At 40.5% G+C, this 20,680-nt stretch overlaps 1 protein-coding gene across 7 annotated transcripts in view; it reads left to right on the top strand.

The window, feature by feature from the left end:
* Nucleotides 1-20,680, top strand: part of LOC122559681 (transcription factor EC-like) — an 83,889-nt gene that overhangs the window by 51,580 nt on the left and 11,629 nt on the right. For 5 of the 7 annotated variants that reach the window (XM_043709560.1, XM_043709563.1, XM_043709561.1 and 2 more), the window contains exons 3-4: nucleotides 5,297-5,395; nucleotides 17,737-17,869. In XM_043709560.1, the coding sequence (XP_043565495.1) occupies nucleotides 5,297-5,395; nucleotides 17,737-17,869 (232 nt within the window). Of the gene's footprint in view, nucleotides 1-5,296; nucleotides 5,396-11,122; nucleotides 11,245-17,736; nucleotides 17,870-20,680 lie in introns of those variants that run through there. The other 2 variants (XM_043709565.1, XM_043709564.1) reach the window with 1 other exon arrangement.

Raw genomic sequence — 20,680 nt, 5'->3', positions numbered from 1 at the left:
GTTTAATTTAGAGAAATGTGAGGTGCTGCATTTTAGAAAGGCAAATCAGGGCAGGATTTATACACTTAATGGTAGAGTCCTAGGGAGTGTTGCCAAACAAAGAGATCTTGGGTTGCAGATTCAAAGTTCCTTGAAAGACACAGGTAGACAAAGTAATGAAGAAGGCATTTGGTATACTTGTCTTTATTGGTCAGTGCAATATTGGTCAGTTAGGATATCATGTTGCGACTGTACAGGACATTGGTTAGACCGCTTTTTGAATGCTGCAAAAATGTTGCCAGGTTTGGAGGGTTTGAGCTGCAGGGAGAGGCTAAATAGGCTGGGACTATTTCCCCTGGAGCATCGGAGGCAGAGGGGGTGACCTTATAAAGGTTTATAAAACCATGAGGGTCATGGATAGGGTAAATAGCCAAGGCCCATGGAAGGGAAATCTAAAACTAGAGGGCATAGGTTAAAGGCAAGAGGGGAAAGATTTAAAAGGGGCCTAAGGGGCAACCTTTTCATGCAGAGGGTGGTGCGTGTATAGAATGAGCTGCTGGAAGAAGTGGTGGAAGCTGGTACAATTGTAACATTTAAAAGGCATCTGGAAGGGTATATGAATATCTGGTTGGCATGGACGAGTTGCATTGAAGGGCCTGTTTTCATGTTGTACAATTCTACCATTCAATGACTTGGCATAATTTATCTTAAGTTGTACATGGCAAGATAAAAGGTTTTCTGTCAGTTCTGGTATTTAAGTAGCCAAGCTTTGAGAGTGACTTCCAGATATAAGATAGCAACAAAAGAAGAATAGCCAATTAGCGCTATTGTCAGAACTAAAGTTGTCATCGGCCCTTCGGAAGGAGAAGAAAAATATTGTTCATTGTCATGCGTACTCAAGTACAGAAGTGCAGGAGTACAGTGAAATGTTTTACAATGTCACCTCTTTGGTAAAAGTATCTAGGTACAAATCTTAGACACAAAAGAGGAATAAGAAAGAAAAATAGTTGCATTACTTTACAGAAATAAGTCTCAGTTAAAAGGATAGTCATTACAGTCAGATAAACAAATTACACAGAAACATTACATTGTGGTAGCGGAGTGCAGGGGCTTCAACACATGCTCTGACTAACTGCACTCAGCCCAAGTCCAACAACCATCCCCACTCGACACCAACTCTCAGCTTCTCAAAGGTAAGTTTTCTCCGGGACTCGATTCCTCTGACTGGGCTCTACTCCAGGACTTGATTCCTCTCACTGGCCTGTGTGCTGGGACTCTATTCCTCTCGCTGGCCTGTGCGCTGGGACTCGATTCCCCTCGCTGGCCTGTGCGCTGGGACTCGATTCCCCTCGCTGGCCTGCGCGCTGGGACTCGATTCCCCTCGCTGGCCTGCACGCTGGGACTCGATTCCCCTCGCTGGCCTGCGCGCTGGGACTCGATTCCCCTCGCTGGCCTGCGTGCTGGGACTCGATTCCCCTCGCTGGCCTGCGCGCTGGGACTTGATTGCCCTCACTGGGCTCCGCTCTGGGACTCAATTTTCCCCTTACTGGGCTCCGCTCTGGGACTCGATTCCCCTCACTGGGCTCCGCTCTGGGACTCTATCTCCCCCCACTGGGCTCCACTCTGGGACTTGATTCCCCTCTCTGGGCTCTGTTCTGAGACCTGATTCACCTCACTGAGTTGTGCTCCGGAACTCGATTCCCCTCCCTGAGCTCCGCTCTGGGACTTGATTCCCCTCCCTGGGCTCTGCTCCAGGACTTGATTCCCCTCACCGGGCTCCACTCCAGGACCTGATTCCCCTCACTGGGATGCATTCAGGGACTCGATTCCCCTCACTGGGCTCCGCTCCGGGTCCCCATTCCCCTCTCTGGGCTCCGCCCCGGGTCCCGATTCCCCTTCCTGGGCTCTGCTCCAGGACCCGATTCCCCTCACTGGGCTCCACTCTGGGACTTGATTCCCCTCACTGGGCTCCACTCTGGGACTCTATCTCCCCTCACTGGGCTCGTTCTGGGACACGATTCCCCTCCCTGGGCTCTGCTCCAGGACCCGATTCCCCTCACTGGTCTCCACTCTGGGACACAATTCCCCTCACTGGGCTCCACTCTGGGACTCTATCTCCCCTCACTGGGCTCGTTCTGGGACTCAATTCCCCTCCCAGGGCTCTGCTCCAGGATTCGATTCCCCCTCCCTGGACTCCATTCTGGGACTCGATTGCCCTCACTGGGCTTGTTCTGGGACTCGGTTCCCTGCACCAGGGTCTGCTCCGGGACAAGATTTCCCTCCCTGGGCTCCATTCAGGGACTTGATTCCCCTCACTGGGCTCCATTCAGGGACTTGATTCCCCTCACTGGGCTCCGCTCTGGGTCCCGATTCCCCTCACTGGGCTCCATTTAGGGACTTGATTCCCTTCACTGGGCTCCGCCCCGGGTCCTGATTCCCCTCACTGGGCTCCATTCAGGGACTTGATTCCCTTCACTGGGCTCCGCCCCGGGTCCCGATTCCCTTCACTGGGCTCTGCTCTGGGACCCGATTCCCCTCACTGGGCTCCGCCCCGGGTCCTGATTCCCCTCACTGGGCTCCGCCCCGGGTCCCGATTCCCCTCACTGGGCTCCGCTCTGGGACCCGATTCCCCTCACTGGGCTCTGCCCCGGTTCCCGATTCCCCTCACTGGGCTCCCCTCTGGGACCCGATTCCCCTCACTGGGCTCCGCTTTGGGATCCGATTCCCCTCACTGGGCTCCGCTCTGGGACCCGATTCCCCTCACTGGGCTCCGCTCTGGGACCTGATTCCCCTCACTGGGCTCCGCTCAGGGACCCGATTCCCCTCACTGGGCTCCGCTCCGGGACCCGATTCCCCTCACTGGGCTCCGCTCCGGGACCCGATTCCCCTCACTGGGCTCCGCCCCGGGTCCCGATTCCCCTCACTGGGCTCCGCCTCGGGTCCCGATTCCCCTCACTGGACTCCGCTCTGGGACCCGATTCCCCTCACTGGGCTCCCGTCTGGGATCCGATTCCCCTCACTGGGCTCCGCTCTGGGACCCGATTCCCCTCAGTGGGCTTCCCTCACTGGGCTCCGCTCTGGGACTCGATTCCCCTCACTGGGCTCCGCTCTGGGACTCGATTCCCCTCACTGGACTTCACTCTGGGACCTGATTCCCCTCTCTGGGCTCCACTCCAGGACCCGATTCCCTTCACTGTGCTCCGCTCTGGGACCCGATTCTCCTCTCTGGGCTCCACTCTGGACTGTTTTCCCGAGGGTCTGGGATGTACAACTCCTCCATTCCTCTCTGGATAAGTTGAAGTCATTAGTTGAAAAAAAAATCAGGAAGGAGGAATAAAAACAGAGAAAAGAAGAACATGAAACCAGGCCAAGCAGAGGAGCTTCAGCTGGAGCACCTTACTCTGCTGCCATCCATTGGAAGACCATAGGGCTTCTCTCATTTGAGAGAGATTACTGGTGGTCAGTTTAACCTTAGGATCTTCATATCTCAGGTAAGGGAGGAGGGTAAAAGGCAGGAGGGACCTGCATGCTAACCTTCCCCTGTTTGACATCACTGTGGTTTTGATGTTGTCCTATCACAGCTGACCTTTCCAATCATGTTGTGGGCAGTCAATTTTCTCCATGTGCTTAAATAGACTGCCTCTGCTGACCATTATCGAACGTTTCAGTGAGATCAATGAAAGCAAACATAGCAGTCCCCATTCTTCACAGTATTTCTCTTCCATCTGATGGACTGAGAAGATCATATCAATTATAGATTTTCCAGTTCTAAAACCAGACTGCAGTTCAGGATAGATGCAGCATTACATGGGCAACATAGGCAAATCATTTTCCTGTGATGCTCAGAGGTACCTTGATTGTACAGGATCATACCCATATATCCTGGAGCACTTCCCCTTCCTTCTCACAGAGATAGGGATTTCTTGCAGATGTTTGGGGAGTGTGGGTTTCCAGTTCTTGGTACATTCAGGCAATATAGCATCATCACCTGGAGCTACATCCATGATAAGTCAGTCAATAGCTTTGCTAAGCTCCTCCATGTTAAAGCCTCAGAGGATCTCTGAGGACGTTTCACTCCCAGATACGTAGCTTACAGGCTCATTGCCAAGTGGACACAACCTGTCATAAATGAAGCAAACCTCTAGCTCTGGGTGAATAGTCCAATTGTTTCATGAGTGCCTCAGGAGAATTAGAGGCTCAACAAATAAATGGTTACAAAAATTCTGGATTGGAGCACGGAGGCCATCTGATAGCTAACTGTATCATTTTCCTGTCAAATCCTTCAACCAAACATTGTATTCTACACTTCCTTGGACCCAATCAGAGGAGGTTGAGAGAGGAACCCTCATGCTTGTGCAGAACAGAGTCTTACATAACTTTTGCCTGAGCTTACACCTTTAAGAGGACACTCCAATTCCACTGCAGAGCAATTGCACAATGTGGGAAAGCACAATTACAAATAAGAAGCCAATTGCCCTATAGACTGGGTTCCATGGGTTCTCTCCATTGGCAGCAAGGGCTATGTATCTATCTGGCTGACCAGCAACCATCTCAAGGTTAGTGAGTTGCTGACCTGCCACAGTCCACCTGCTTTAACGAGTATGTGGAGATAAAAGCCTGTGCTGACCAAGTGGACAGAGTCCATTGCACAAGGTGAATAAACAGTGCAACCTATAAGAAAGAAGAATGCCAGCTCTTCAAGTTTCAACATCACAGCCATGCACACAGTTTGACAGTTAACTTGCAGCTGATTGATAATGTATAGTGTACGCAAGGCAGGTGCATGGTCATTGATTGGCTGAGCATTTTAAAAAAAGAAATTGCTAGGCAAACTCCACTCTTCAGCACTTTCTGATTATATGTCAAATATTCATCATCTGCCGTACTTTGCTTTTATCTTATCATCTCTACAAAGTTAGTTGATAGCAAGTTAGAAACTGAGCCCCACAGGTTTTACAGTGGCAGTGCTTCTATGACCGTAGAACAGTTCAGTTTTTAAATCTCTCATTGATTTGGGAACAGTCTTGTCATAAACACAAAAATTGAAACGGATTGACAATGTGATTGTTTTGCTTAATACCCCAATCCAAACCTCCTGGATGGACTGGCACAAGCAGAGCCATGTATTGTTAACTTTCCTACAAATTATGCTTTTAAATGAAAATCATATACATTTAGCATGCAGCGGATATACTGACATGAGTGTCTGCGCTTTCCTATTATGAATGATGCAATGATTTCACTCAGGATTTGTGATAAAGAATTTGAAGGCAGTTTACTAAATGTTATTTTCACCTGCACTACACATTGTTTTTAGATGGATGATGTTATCGATGATATAATCAGTTTGGAATCAAGCTGCTTCAATGAAGATTCCGTCAGCTGTATGGAACCATCTTCTCTCATACATAACACAGTAAGTACCATGAGAGGAATGCGAGGTATCTTTAAAACCCAATAAGTGGTCAAGAAGCAGCAAGGTTCCAACATTACATCTACTCCAAATGTTTTCATCCTTCTTCTGTTAATTTAAAATGGCTGGAAATGTTTATTCTTGCCATTCTCTATAATAACTCTTTCACGGCCATGGAGAAAGTATTTCAAAGAATCAGAATAAGATGGAGAAGCAATTCTCACATTTACTCAAATTATTTTTTTTAAGAAGGTAAACCTGAACTATGTTTATATTTTGTGGTAGGTTATTTGGTTTAAATACTTCAGAGCTACATCACTGATATTACACTATTGCAAGAATGTGTTGGAGAGGACTAAAATCAGTTTGATTCTTTGTGTGTTTCAAAGACTAGGATTTTGTTAACAACATCATTTCTGACGTCACAACCAAAACTGAAGGTAACTTTTGCTTTCTTTCAATATGAGAATTTTGGCCTGGTTCACTTCCAGTGGGTATAACTGAGACAGGTATATTTGTACTTAACTTATAAAATTCAAAAGAGGAGGATGGCAGGGCTAGGCCTACACCCAGGATGGGGGTGGAGTTCTGGCAATGGAGCAACAATCATGGAGGTGTATTTACTATTGTACAAACTTAGTGTAGATCAGATTGTCCCTGGCACCCCTTACACATCTCTCCATGGTGCCAGCATTTATTACAGGCTCCTTTAACAATCTCCTTTTACTTTGTCAAATCCTCATCATCTGAGGAGGACTGATACAAAACAAAGAACTGCAGATGCTGGAAATCTGAAACAAAAACAGAAATAGCTGGAGAAATGCAGCAGGTCTGAGTTCTGAAGAAGAGTAATTGGATCCGAAACATTAACTCCATAGATGCTGCTAGACTTTCTGAGTTTCTCCAGCAATTTCTGCTTTTGTTTGTGAGGAAGACTGATGTTGCTAATGCACTGCCCTGCAATATTGCAGTGCCATACTATGTAGTGTACATCATACCACTGCTATTGCTACACCTTCTGAGGTGTGTTTGGTACAGCCTCTCGAGACTAGTCAAAGCAGTGGGTGTGTATTGTAAGAAATCCAATGGTATACTCATTCTAATGGAAAAGTGAGCTCAATTGTTGCACTCCTCTGCTTCTCTCTGGGGATGACTAATGAACACAGGAAATCGGCCTTGTCATTGAAGATCCATCCAAATGTGGCTTCAAGATTTCTTGAATTTGAGTTGGGTATGATGACAGCACCCTGGGAAATGAGCACAGTCTTGAAATACTCTTCTCCTGTGGTTTCATACTACTTGTGTATTTGTGATATTAAACTTTTAAGTTTCAAAATTGTCTGGGTGTTCTGAAGGAGTGTTTATTGTTCTCATGAGTCATAGAGACATAAAGATGTACAGCATGGAAACAGACCCCTCGGTCCAACCCGTCCATGCTGACCAGATATCCCAACCCAATCTAGTTCCACCTGCCAGCACCCGGCCCATATCCCTCTAAACCCTTCCTATTCATATACCCATCCAAATGCCTTTTAAATGATGCAATTGTACCAGCCTCCAACACTTCCTCTGGCAGCTCATTCCATACACGTACCACCCTCTGCATGAAAAGTTTGCTCCTTAGGTCTCTTTTATATCTTTCCCCCGTCACTCTAAACCTATGCCCGCTAGTTCTGGACTCCCTGACCCCAGGGAAAAACTTTGCCTATTTATCCTATCCATGCCCCTCATAATTTTGTGAACCTCTATAAGGCGACCACTCAGCCTGTGACACTCCAGGGAAAACAGCCCTAGCCTGTTTAGCCTCTCCCTATAGCTCAAATCCTCCAACCCTCGCAAATTCCTTGTAAATCTGTTCTTAACCCTTTCACGTTTCACAACATCTTTCCGATAGGAAGGAGACCAGAATTGCATGCAATATTCCAACAATGGCCTAACCAATGTCCTGTACAGCCGCAACATGACCTCCCAACTCCTGTACTCAATACTCTGACCAATAAAGGAAAACATACCTAACGCCTTCTTCATTATCCTATCTACCTAGGACTCCACTTTCAAGGAGCTAGGAACCTGCACTCCAAGGTCTCTTTGTTCAGCAACACTCCCTAGGACCTTACCATTAAGTGCATAAATCCTGCTAATATTTGCTTTTCCAAAATGCAGCACCTCGCATTTATCTGAATTAAACTCCATCTGCCACTTCTCAGCCCATTGGCCCATCTAGTCCAGATCCTGTTGTAATCTGTCCACTCTTTGCTGTCCACTACACCTCCAATTTTGGTGTCATCTGCAAACTTACTAACTGTATCTCTTATGCTCGCATCCAAATCATTTATGTAAATGACAAAAAGTAGAGGGCCCAGCACCGATCCTTGTGGCACGCCACTGGTTACAGGCCTCCAGTCTGAAAAACTACCCTCCACCACCACCCTCTGTCTTCTATCTTTGAGCCAGTTTTGTATCCAAATGGCTAATTCTCCCTGTATTCTGTGAGATCTAACCTTGCTAACCAGTCTCCCATGAGGAACTTTGTTGAATGCCTTACTGAAGTCCATATAGATCACATCTACTGCTCTGCCCTCATCAATCTTCTTTGTTACTTCTTCAAAAAACTCAATCATGTTTGTGAAACATGATTTCCCACGCACAAAGCCATATTAACTATCCATTATCATTCCTTGCCTTTCCAAATACATGTACATCCTGTCCCTCAGGATTTCCTCCAACAACTTGCCCACCACCGATGTCAGGCTCACTGGTCTATAGTTCCCTGGCTTGTCCTTGCCACCCTTCTTAAACAGTGGCACCACGACAGCCAACCTCTAGTTTTCTGGCACCTCACCTGTGACTATCGATGATACGAATATCTCAGCAAGAGGCCCAGCAATCACTTCTCTAGCTTCCCACAGAATTCTAGGGTACACCTGATCAGGTCCTGGGAATTTATCCACCTTTATGCATTTCAAGACATCCAGCATTTCTCCTCTGTAATCTGGACATTTTGCAATGACATTTCTCTACATTCTATATCTTCCACATCCTTATCCACAGTAAATACTGATGCAAAATACCCATTTTCTGTGGCTCCACACAAAGGCCGCCTTGCTGATCTTTGAAGGGCCCTATTCTCTCCCTAGTTACCTTTTCATCCTTAATGTATTTTGAAAAACCTTTGGATTCTCCTTAATTCTATTTGCCAAATCTATCTCATGTTCCCTTTTTGCCCTCCTGATTTCCCTCCTAAGTATACTCCTACTGCCTTTATACTGTTCTAAGAATTCACTCAATCTATCCAGTCTATACCTGACATATGCTTCCTTCTTTTTCTTAACCAAACCCTCAATTTCTTTAGACACCCAGAATACCCTATACCTAACAGCCTTTCCTTTCACCATAACAGGAATATACTTACTCTGGATTCTCGTTATCTCATTTCTGAATCCATTTTCCAGTCGTCCCTTTACCTACAAACATCTGCCCCCTCTCAGCTTTTGAAAGTTCTTGCCTAATACCGTCAAAATTGGCCTTTCTCCAATTTAGAACTTCAACTTTTAGATTTGGTCTATCCTTTTCCATCACTATTTTAAACCTAATAGAATTATGGTCGCTGCACCCAAAGTGCTCCCTCACTGACACCTTAGTCACCTGCCATGCCTTATTTCCCAAGAGTAGGTCAAGTTTTGCACCTTCTCTAGTAGATACATCCACATACTGAATCAGAAAATTTTCTTGTACACACTTAACAAATTCCTCTCCATCTAAACCCTTAAAACTGTGGCAGTCCCAGTCTATGTTTGGAAAGTTAAAATCCCCTACCATAACCACCCTATTATTCTTACAGATAGCTGAGATCTCCTTACAAGTTTGTTTCTCAATTTCCCTCTGACTATTAGGGGGTCTATAATACAATCCCAATAAGGTGATCATCCCTTTCTTATTTCTCAGTTCCACCCAAATAGCTTCCCTGGATGTATTTCCATGAATATCCTCCCTCAGCACAGCTGTAATGCTATCCCTTATCAAAAACGCCACTCCCCCTCCGCTCTTGCCTCCCTTTCTATCCTTCCTGTGGCATTTGTATCCTGGAACATTCAGCTGTCAGTCCTGCCCATCCCTGAGTCATGTTTCTGTGATTGCTATGATATCCCAGTTATTGTGTGCAGTTATTGAAACTTTGCACTCAAGGAAGTTCAGCAATAACATCGAGTATGGCTGCTTCAGAACCTGGCTGTTGTCCTCAATGAAAGGGTTGATGAAGTCACTGGGACTACTACGAAGGCATCAGTCAGCTCCTTAATGCATCAATATGTGACAATCTGTGAGATGTCAAGTGTATTTCCCGTTGGTTTCTAACTCCTGTTGCTAGTGTAGAAATTGAGCATTGTTGTAACTTTGAGGGTCACCGGCATAGGTTTCTCACCAAATCCAACAGTTGCACTTCTTGATGACCAAGCCAACATATTTCCATGGCCATTTCTGAGTGTCCCTCACATGTCTTTGACATTACCTCTCTAACATCTGGCCATGATTTGTTCTTGCTGTCTGGATGCCATGTTGTGCTATGCCTTTGCTGATGCCTTCCCTGATGTCAGTATCTGGACCAGCCTTCCCCACTTTGCTGTCTAGAGGTATCTGTTGTTGCACAGCAAAAACTCTCCTTTCTCACGTTGTCTCCTTCAGTTCCTGTAGTTGGAGGAATATTGGGTGAATGAAACCAATGATTATAGCATTAATTGCAATGAGTAAAGTGGGCAGATGTATCTACAAGAGCATGCTCATTCATGGTTCTCATCCATTTAATGCATTGTAGATATTTTTTAAAACAACCTGTTCAGAGATGTTATTGCAGGTAAGACTTGAACCCAGGCTGTTTAATGAATTAGACGCAATTACCTTTAAATTGGCTAATTGTGTGCAGCATTAACTGCATATGTCTGAAACATCCTCCCCACTTTAAAATCAATGCCATATTAGAAAATATAAAATGAGACATTAAAATTATAGCACATTTTACATTCTAAATCTGACCTTGATCCATTTTATGCCTGAGAAGTGAGTGCAATAAATTCCAATGTTTAAATTCCATTATGCTTTTCGTATTGTAACCTATTGATGGTTTTAAATTGTTCAATAAAATATGAAACACAATTCCAAAAATCATGAAACCATTATTATTTTATCAGTTGCAATGAACGGCAACAGCAAATAAAACTGAACTTGGTACAGTCGCATGCAACAAAATGGTAAAATTTGTCTATCCATGAAGCATAGTACTCATGATAGTTTTTTAGGTGATGTATGAGTTCTTTGCAATCATCTTCACCTATTCAAAATTGCAATGATTTGACAAATTATTCCTAGGCATTGAGTTTTACAGCCATAGTTACAAATGGCCCCCAGCTTATTGAATGCAACTTGAAATGAATATTTCCAGAAGCAAAGAGGCAACTTACTGTTATCAATGGCAAGACCTGAAAAGTAAAATCTCTAATGTTCAACTGAAAATATTTCTTCTAAATATCAGATAGTGAAACGCTGCTTTATTGATTGTTCACCCCGCTGTTTAACTTCTATTGAAATATTTTCTTGCAAGCCAGTAAACATTAACAACTGTACAGCTGACATATCATCAAAGAGCTGAATAACCTGCACTGAAAAAAATGGTCTTAATACATGCATATCAGACTAGTGTTAAAGTCCAAAAAGTCAGAGTTCGTTTGTTTACGTGAACTGAGCATATGCTCAAATTTCTGTTCACTTCGAAGCTCTGTGAAAAGGAGAAAATTAAAATGAAAGAGAAAAGCAAAACAATTACTATTGTGGAGTTTATAGAATCACAAAAAATAAAACTGGTAAGAAGTAAATTTTCCTATTGCTGTTTGGACTATACTTAGAATAGTCAGTAGCATTTTAGAGAGCTTCTTATTGATAAAAATGCACAAAATTAAAATCTGTAATGATGGTGGAGAATATTACTACAGAATAGAATCGCTGTACCGAATGCATTGCCCTAAAATGGTAACAGTGTCAACATTTGTGCAGCAGATGCAAAACAATGGCTTTACTTATTCAGAGAACAGTACAAATTTAGAACATTCTTGGAATTCTTTTTAGTTTTCTATGTTATTCCTTTGATATTCATCAATAAGTATTTATTATTTTCTGTAAGCCTACTTTAGCTACTTTGAAAATACGTTTGACATGATGAATATTATTACCTTTTTCAAAATCAACTCAGAAAGTAGATTTATTGAAGTATTAAAATATAAAAGTGAATACAGCGCACAGAAGTGCAAAAATGACAATGTAAAGTTTTTAATCAATATGTAAAAAAACCTGCAGCTTTTTAAAATGCAGTTTAGATTTTTTTTGTTTCTCATGAGGCCTTTCAACTTTCAAAGGTTATTAATGGATTATAAAGTAACCAAAGAACTTTGGAGAACATGTTAATCCTTTTGTGATGTAATTACAGGCAGCAATCTTGCAATGAGTTTTATTCATTGATGGTAACATAAAATGAGTAGGTAGTTATATTATTTAAATCCCCATTTTAAAAAAAATTTACAAGGCAATCTTAAAGAATTAGCCAGAAATTTGCATTATTCTCCATGTGGAATGGCAGTTCCTAAAACTGTAAATCTAACATTGTTTATAGGAGATTAAACTGCATTTGCTAGGCTGCTGTATTACTACAAATTAAACTTAATGTGGATTCTATTTGTATATTATTTTCATGACTTGAGTAGGTTACACAGAGCTAACTGCAGAGTTAGATGTTGAATGCAGTTTTACATTTTAGTGCAAAGTTCCTTTCTCAGCAAAAAATTCTCTGTTTAATGCTGGTCCTGCTTTCTGGAAATGGTGAAATAGTGTCAGCAATTACTCAATATGGAAATAATAGACAGCCATTGCAGAATTTCTAGGGAGGTTTCACAAGTTAAAGGTAAACATTAGAAGCTTATATATCAAATACATGAGAGAAATTATAGAAGATAAAGTTTAAATAATCCCATGTCACTGTTTAGCAGAAAGTGCTGGCCAATATTTATCACTCAACTAACTTTAGAAACACAGACTTTTCAGTCATTATCTTATTGCTGTTTGTGGAAGTACACTGCGCACAATTTGGCTGCCATATTTTTTCAATATGCCTGCCTATAAAAAGGTAACTTCAGTCCCTAAAAGGTTCTTTGGGATTTTCAGGTGCTGCAGAAATGCAAGTTCTTTCTTATGTGTGACTTTAAATAAAATAAATAAATTTAAAGGAACTTGATTCCATATTTTGTTGGTATGAAATCTATTCTGACTAATTCTACATTAACAAAATATTTAACCTTTCAACCTTATCTCACTGGTAATATTCTCATCTCCGAGCTAGGGGCTGATGATACGAGATCCAGTCTATTGATTAAACATTTCAGTGTAACACATTTATTCCTCAACTAAAACCATTAATGGGTTATTTGATAAATTAGAAATGACATGACACCAGGTTATAATCTAACAGGTTTATTTGGAAGTATAAGCTTTCAGAGTACTGCTCTTCATCAGGTAGCTAGTGGGGCAGGATACATAGGAAACAGAATTTATAAGTAAAAGATCAAAGTGTCATACAACTGATGCAATGTATTAGACACCCCTCCTAGATAGATGTTAAGTCTTTAATCACTTAGAATGGGAATGCAGGTTTCAATTGATTAAAATGTAAATCCCAGAATTTGTTTCAAGTCACAGCCCTGAGATAACCTAAGATTTTATCAGTTTATAAAAAAGGTGACATCTCAGCTCAGACAATGCATTAAAGGTGTAAGGTTAGTGTCTATCTGTATCCTAACCTGAAGTCAGACCTGGTTTTATTACCAAAGTTGGAATTTATAAAATGTCACATTGACTGACTGCCTACAGATTATGTGCTTTTTGAACAAAATAGAATGTATCTGCAAATGCAAATTCACCCCATAAACTTATATGCGTGTATGCTTGCATGTGTGTATGTGTTAGAAAGGGAGTAGGAAAGTGTGTGTGTGGGAGAGAGTGTGTGCAGAAATGTAATGGAGTGTATGCCTCTGAGAGGGTGGGCATGTAAGTGTATGTCTGAGTGTGTGAGAAAGGATCTGTGTGATTTTGTTTGTGTGTGAGAGTGTGTGTGTATGCATCCATGTGTATGAGTGTTTGTTTGAGAGTATATAGTGTAGTGGGATCACCTGTAGTGTGACATGAACCCAAGATCCCAGTTGAGGCTGTCCTCATGGGTACCGAGTTTGGCTATCAGCTTCTGCTTGGCTACTCTGCATTGTTGCGTATCACAAACAGGAATGTCATAACTTACCAAAGTCCGCCTTGGAGGACATTCACCCGAAGATCCGATGCTGAGTGTCCTTGACCACTGAAGTGTTCCCCCAGTGTGATCTTTTACCTATAAATTCTGTGTCCTATGTATCCTGCCTCTATGTATCCTAGACAAAGGAGCAACACTTCAGATAAACCTGTTAGACTATAACCTAGTGTCATGTCATTTTTAACTTTGTCCACCCAGTCCAACACCAGCACCTTCACATCATTGGTAAGTTATGACATTGCTGTTTGTGAAAATCTGCCTCATGGGTTCTAAACTTCAAGAATGTTTCATCATGTATAAAACACTTTAGAATATCCTGAGGCTGTGAAGGTATGATTTGAATATAGAATCTTTAGTTTCTTGCTTTGTAAGACCTTCGTGTTTTGAACAGGATTTATACAGTAAAACTTCCTTGATCACCAATGCACCCACCATCTTTGCAGACACTTTCTTTAATATTCAAAGAGTCTAGCCATCAGGACCTTGTCAGCTCTTAGTTTCAAGAGTTTTCTAGTACTTTTTCCTTTCCTAAGTGTGCTTGTTTTTGGTAGGTCTCTCCTTTTAGCTGTCTGCTTTTCTATGATTATAGGGATGCTTCTTGTGTCTTCTACAATGAAGACAGATACAGAATACTGGGTCGAGTCTCTGCCATTTCTTTGCTTCCTGCTTAATTGTTTGCTACGTTCCCCAGTCTCACTCACTTAAAAATAAATGTTCCATGTTGCTATGCTTTTAGTTTTTAATTTACTGATAGAAACTGTTCACCTTGCTTCTATATTTCTTGTTAGGTTACTCTGATACTTCAATTACTCTTTTTTAATTCACCTTTTTATCACTTCTAGCATTTTTTCAATTTTCTGGTATACCACTAATCCTTGTAGCACTGTAAAACTTTTCTTTCAATTTAATAACAACCTCAACTTGCTTATATCACCACAGTTAGTGTATTCTTTCATACAGAATTTCTTTCTCAAATGGAATATATTTTTATTGAGAGCTGAAAAATGTGTTGCTGGAAAAGCGCAGCAGGTCAGGCAGCATCCAAGGAGCAGGGGAAAAAAAAAATCGACATTTCGGGCATAAGCCCTTCTTCCAGGGCTTATGCCCGAAACGTCGATTTCCCCAGCTCCTTGGATGCTGCCTGACCTCCTGCGCTTTTCCAGTAACACATTTTTCAGCTCTGATCTCCAGCATCTGCAGTCCTCACTTTCTTCTATATTTTTATTGAGCATTACGAAGTATACCTTAAATGTCTGCCAAGACTTTTTTGATATTCTATCTTTAAACCTATTTGACAACTTTGTCTTCATATCCTGGTGGTTGCTTTCAGTTAAATTTGTGACACTAGTTACAGAAACCAAAAATGAAATTCTATCCTGTTATAGTCATTCTTACCTATAGGCTCCTTTATTTTGAAATGGTATATTAATTCTGTCTCATTACACATTACCAGGTCTAAAATAGTCTGTTTCCTGATTGGTTATAGAATATATTGTTCTGAGAAACTACCCATAATACATTGTACAAATTTGTCCTCTAGGCTATTTTACCATTTTAATTTGTCAAATGTATGAGATTAAAATTTCCCACAATTATTGTAATACCTTTCTTACAAATGTCTATTGCTTCTTGATTTATAATCTATCAAACATATTGAATGATAGGGAATCTATAAACTACTCCCACCGATGATTTTTTTTTTTCCTTTTGCCATTTCTTACTTTCAACCAAATCTATTTTACATTTTAATCCTCTGCACCAAAATAATTTCTGGCCACTGTATTAATCTCATTCTTTCTTAAACTGAGCCACTTCACCGTCATTTCTTTTCTTTCAGTCTTTCCAAGATACCAGATATCATTGAATATGTAGGTCCCAGCTGTGGTCAGTTTGTAATAATCTGTCTCTAATGGCTGTCATGCCATACTCATTTATTTCAATTTGTCATATCAAATCATCCACCTTTTTATGAGTAGATTCAGATGATGAGTACTTAGGTTTGTCTTTTTATCATTTCCTCCCTACCCAAACTTCATTTGCTAACATACATTTGTGTTCAGATTCTCTGCCTCTTCTTGACACATTCTGGTTATCACCAACATCACTAGTCCGCTTTACAAACTTATTCATTCTCTTAAATTTTCTCAAATCTCCTCTCATAAGAATTCTCTCCAGATCCAAACTTACAAGCTGATCATATCTCTATTCAAATGGAGTAAGGAAACAGGAATGTAGTTGTAGTAGTGAACAGTTTATTCAGTGGGATAGATGCAGTTCTCTGCAGCTGTGACCATGAAGCCTGAAGGCTAGGTACCCTCCTTATTGTTGGTATGAAGGACATTTCTTCACGGTTGAAGAAGAACGTGGAGCGAGAGAGGAAAGATTAATCTGTTGTGCTTGGGAGGGGAACTAGTGCCATAAGTAGGATGAAGAAAGAGATTTTGTTGTGGGTGTATCAGCAACTGGAAACTAAATTAGAAAGCAGAACCACAAAAATAATCATCTCTGGTTTACCACCTGTGCCATGGACAAATTGGTATAGGATAAATAAGATCAGAAAGTTGAATGCATGACAGGTGACAGAAATGGATGTCAATTCATAGAGTACTGGCACCAGTACTAGGGAAAGCTACAGTACTGGGTCTTGCCTTCAGCTGAATTGTGAAACACTTTAAATTTATTTTTACTGTAAAGATCAAATAAGTCATCATTGTTTTCCAAAAATACAACCTGTTTTATAGTGCATGACTGATGTTATTGAAGAAATCTGTTCAGCAAATGAACTGAGTGCTGCCATTCCTTTCTCCAATAGGATAGTTTATAATTGTGACTTAATTGTTGACTTCTACTCAACTATTTAGCTTTTTGAGAGAGAAATAGTTCATGTTAAAACTGAGAGTATTCAGAGTGAATGGGTGCAGCAAAAGTTAAGGCTCATTTGTGGTGCAGTGATAATGTCCCTGCCCCTGGAACAGGAGGTCAGTGTTCAAGTCCTATCTGTTTCAGAGGTGAGTAATAATATCTTTGAGCAGGTTGATTAGAAAAATACAGCACAAGTGTTTGGAATTTAGGAGGTAATGTTGACTACACAGAGCACTTCATGAGATCTAATAACTGGACATGGCAAGAAATAACTCACCTGAAATCACAAAGCAACATAAATACAGATTAAAAGTATCATGTCATAGAACCAAGAATTAATAAATTGCTTACTTCAGACATTACGGTGCATACCGACCTTTTAAAACTCAGGTCAAATATTTATAACAAAATAAGAACAACTATTTTAACAGCAAATCTGACTCAAGGTTAGTGTTTTAGTTTGGTAATGAATAAAGTTAAAATTGTAGGTAAAAGAATACCTAGGATGATCAGATGTAGAAGACGTAGGGAGATTTATTTGAAGTGTGGTAACTTAAAAGGCTACAACTCATAGGAAGATAGGATTAGAACATAATTATTTCTATTTTTAATTGAACAACACACTTATATTTGAATTGTTATGGAGAAATAAAATATTGTTTCACAAGGTAACACAATCATATTCATTTCACCAGTTGAGTATATAACAAGGCTCATTTTCTGTATATATAAAACAATCGCCATAGTTCCATTATACAGACTGACTGACTAATTGATTGATTCATCCAGAGATTGTTGCTTTACATATTGCAGGGGAGAAAGGACTTCTAAACAGTTGTTTCAGCTGTGCCCTGTAATGAGTTAATTGTTTTCAATCCAGGCAAGGTGCAGTTGATATTGTTTTATCAAGAAAGCTGCCAAAGACTGACTAAGTAGATGGTAATTGCTCTTAGTAGCACAAGTTATATTTACTGGTTTTCAGGATTCTCATGTTCTCAAATAGAAGCAAATTCAAAGTATGGTTTTATAGGAATAATATGTGAATGTCAATTCTGAAAATATATAGTGTATTAAATGGTAATTCATTGACATTATTTTAGAAACTTTGAGTTTATACCTATTGTCATGTGTTTTGCTTTACCAGATGCCATTATCTAGTAATATTTTGGATGTCTATAATGATCAGGGCATGACTCCAACTACTATGGGACTTACTGGTACTTCCTGCTCTTCTAACCTTTCAGTGAAAAGGGAAATCACAGCTACACAACCTGGAAGTAAGTGTTGTATTATTTAGTAATACATTGGAAATTTCCAATGTTGTTACACTGTGTTTGATTTTTGAGATTTAGTTCTCCATTTAGAAAATCTATAAGAGGTAGAGGATAATTCCTACTTTAATCTCATCAGTTTGAAATTAATAGCTTTTCTACTTTTTTTGTTTTCTAAATACATACTTTAGTTAATGCCAATGAACTCAATTGGGTTAATGTGGCTGATGTAAATAAAATATAACTATGTACTGTTTTTTCCAAAGCAGTGTCCTGTGTAAAGTCTCTATGCAGACAGAATCAATTTAAGCTTTTGTTGGTAGCATATTTCCTGGTTGCTGTGAACAATGAACACCAAGGCTGTTTATTGATATTTCCTAGTAATGGTAACAAATCAATTTGATACAATGAGATCATATCTGCAAAGGATATTTGTATTTATGGTGCAGAAATTTAATGCATTTGATGTGAAACAGTGCTCTTTTATGTTTAACTAATATCTGGCTTTATGAAGACAACAACAACAACATGACAAATTATCTACTTTCACTCATTTAATATGGAGCTAAAGTTCTCCAAGCTGTTATGTATCTTCATGTTCTCCCCTAAAGTCAGTTATTTAATGTCCACTTCTCTTTTAGACACAGAGAAACTAACATGTTTGTTTTCTTTTTTAAAAATCTCAGTAGAGGAATGAGAAAGAGAACATTTATTCTATGTTGCCAATTGCTGATTTTTGAGACTCCTTCAGATCTCTTGTGAAAGAAAACTCTGAGCAGGATCTTTAATGCCAAATACCACTTTACCCTATAATTGTTTAATTCTTTACAAAGTTGATGTCCTTTAGAAAGTTATCAACCAGAGATCATTAATTGTAGTTTAACTTCTAGCAGTGTCAAATCCTGCTTTAATAGAGTCGCAGAGATGTACAGCATGGAAGCAGACCCTTCGGTCCAACCCATCCATGCCGACCAGATATCCCAACCCAATCTAGTCCCACCTGCCAGCACCTGGCCCATATCCCTCCAGACCTTTCCTATTCATATACCCATCCAAATACCTTTTAAATGTTGCAATTGTACTAGCCCCCCTACTTCCTCTGGCAGCTCATTCCATACACATACCACCCTCAGTGAAAAAGTTGCCTCTTGAGTCCCTTTCATATCTTTCCCCTCTCACCCTAAATCTTTGCCTTCTAGTTCTGGACTCTCCCACCCCAGGGAAAAAAACTTTGTCTATTTATCCTATCCATGCCCCTCATGATTGTGTAAACCTCTATAAGGTCACCCCTCAGCCTCCGATGCTCCAGGGAAAACAGCCTCAGCCTATTCGATCACTCCCTATACCTCAAATCCTCCAAGCCTGGAAGCATCCTAGTAAGTCTTTTCTGAACCCTTTCAAGTTTCACGACACCTTTCGATAGGAAGGAGACCAGAATTGCATGCAATATTCCAACAGAAGCCTAACCAATGTTCTGTACAGTTTAACATGACCACTCGACTATGGTGAAACTTCTTCTCTATTAAGAGGTCTTCATATGCAAGAATGCGAAATTCCTCTTGTTTTTTTAGATTCTTAATGCTTTTTACCAAAATTTCTAGTAAAAACAGGTAGTTCTTCTATAACGTGATGGTTGAGTTATTGTACAACCCTGTGTTATAGAAAAAATGTGCCAACACTTTAAACACTGTTTCTAAAACAATGTAATTGCTTTACAGCCAATACATGTTTTAAAAGTTCCTGTTTTTGACAGTGTCCCTAATTCCTCAATTGTACTATGGAGAATTCATGTTAACAAAACGTACGTCATAGCAGAGCGACCTGTATAGGCATTGTCAAAGAACTGTCCTTACCAATTTCTGCCTCCAGTTCTTTTAATATTTGCTTTGGTACAACAATGTGCTGTGTAACATGTCAGATTACAATCTGGTCTGAATCTGACACTACAATTTTTGTGTTGGTGAAATATAAACTGTGCTTTTGCACCGATAGTTGAGGAATATCAGGGTACTTGATAACTTAGTACCTTAATCCGCTATTGGCAATGTTCTCAATAATTGTACTTCTGGTCACATTAAAAATAAAATCCTGATTTCTAATAGGTAATTCTACTTTGGCTTCTAATCACTCTAATCTGGTGCTCTTCCTCTGTTTGCCTTTTGACTCCATTTTATCCATATCACAGTGATATGTTGTTGAACTTTAATTTTTTTTCAGCTATAAATAGAAAGAACATCAAACACTTGACATTCATGTCTTCTATCAGTATTAAGTCAAGCTTGGTATTATATTCTGTACTTGAGGATTTTTGTCTCAACATCTCCAAGGCCTAGAATTTTTGTTTAACTTTGCTTTTCTTCCTACACGCCAATCCTCAGGCTTTGAAATCCAAAGCTTTTATATTGCTGGATGTTTTTTTTCATTTTATATCCCTTGATACAATGAACCTTTGCCTTAGTGACTCCTTCGTACAAATAGAGTTGCTTTTAAAATGAAAATAGTTTCTTCTAGTTTGTGCCAGAAATGTGTATTCTATTACCAAACTCTCCTCAGAAATTACACCCAAGTAATCCATCCATTTTGTTTTTTGCATGGTCTGACAGGAAAAAATTTAAATTGCATTCCACCAATTTGACATGAAAAGGTGGTCCCAGCTGGTTTTATAACCATGTTTAGTAACCAAAAATAAGACTGTCTAACATTTTTATTAATATCACGCTCTTTTAAAGGTTAATGAACTTAAGAAGCTGGGTGAATGTGTGTGTCTCTTTCTCTTTCTCGCCCCCCCCCCTCTCTTTCTCGCCCCCCCCCCTCTCT

The sequence above is a fragment of the Chiloscyllium plagiosum genome, chromosome 19 (assembly GCF_004010195.1).
Source record: "Chiloscyllium plagiosum isolate BGI_BamShark_2017 chromosome 19, ASM401019v2, whole genome shotgun sequence".
Lineage (NCBI taxonomy): Eukaryota > Metazoa > Chordata > Chondrichthyes > Orectolobiformes > Hemiscylliidae > Chiloscyllium > Chiloscyllium plagiosum.
Note: the sequence above shows the minus strand (reverse complement) of the source record. Positions and strands in the feature narration are given on the sequence as shown.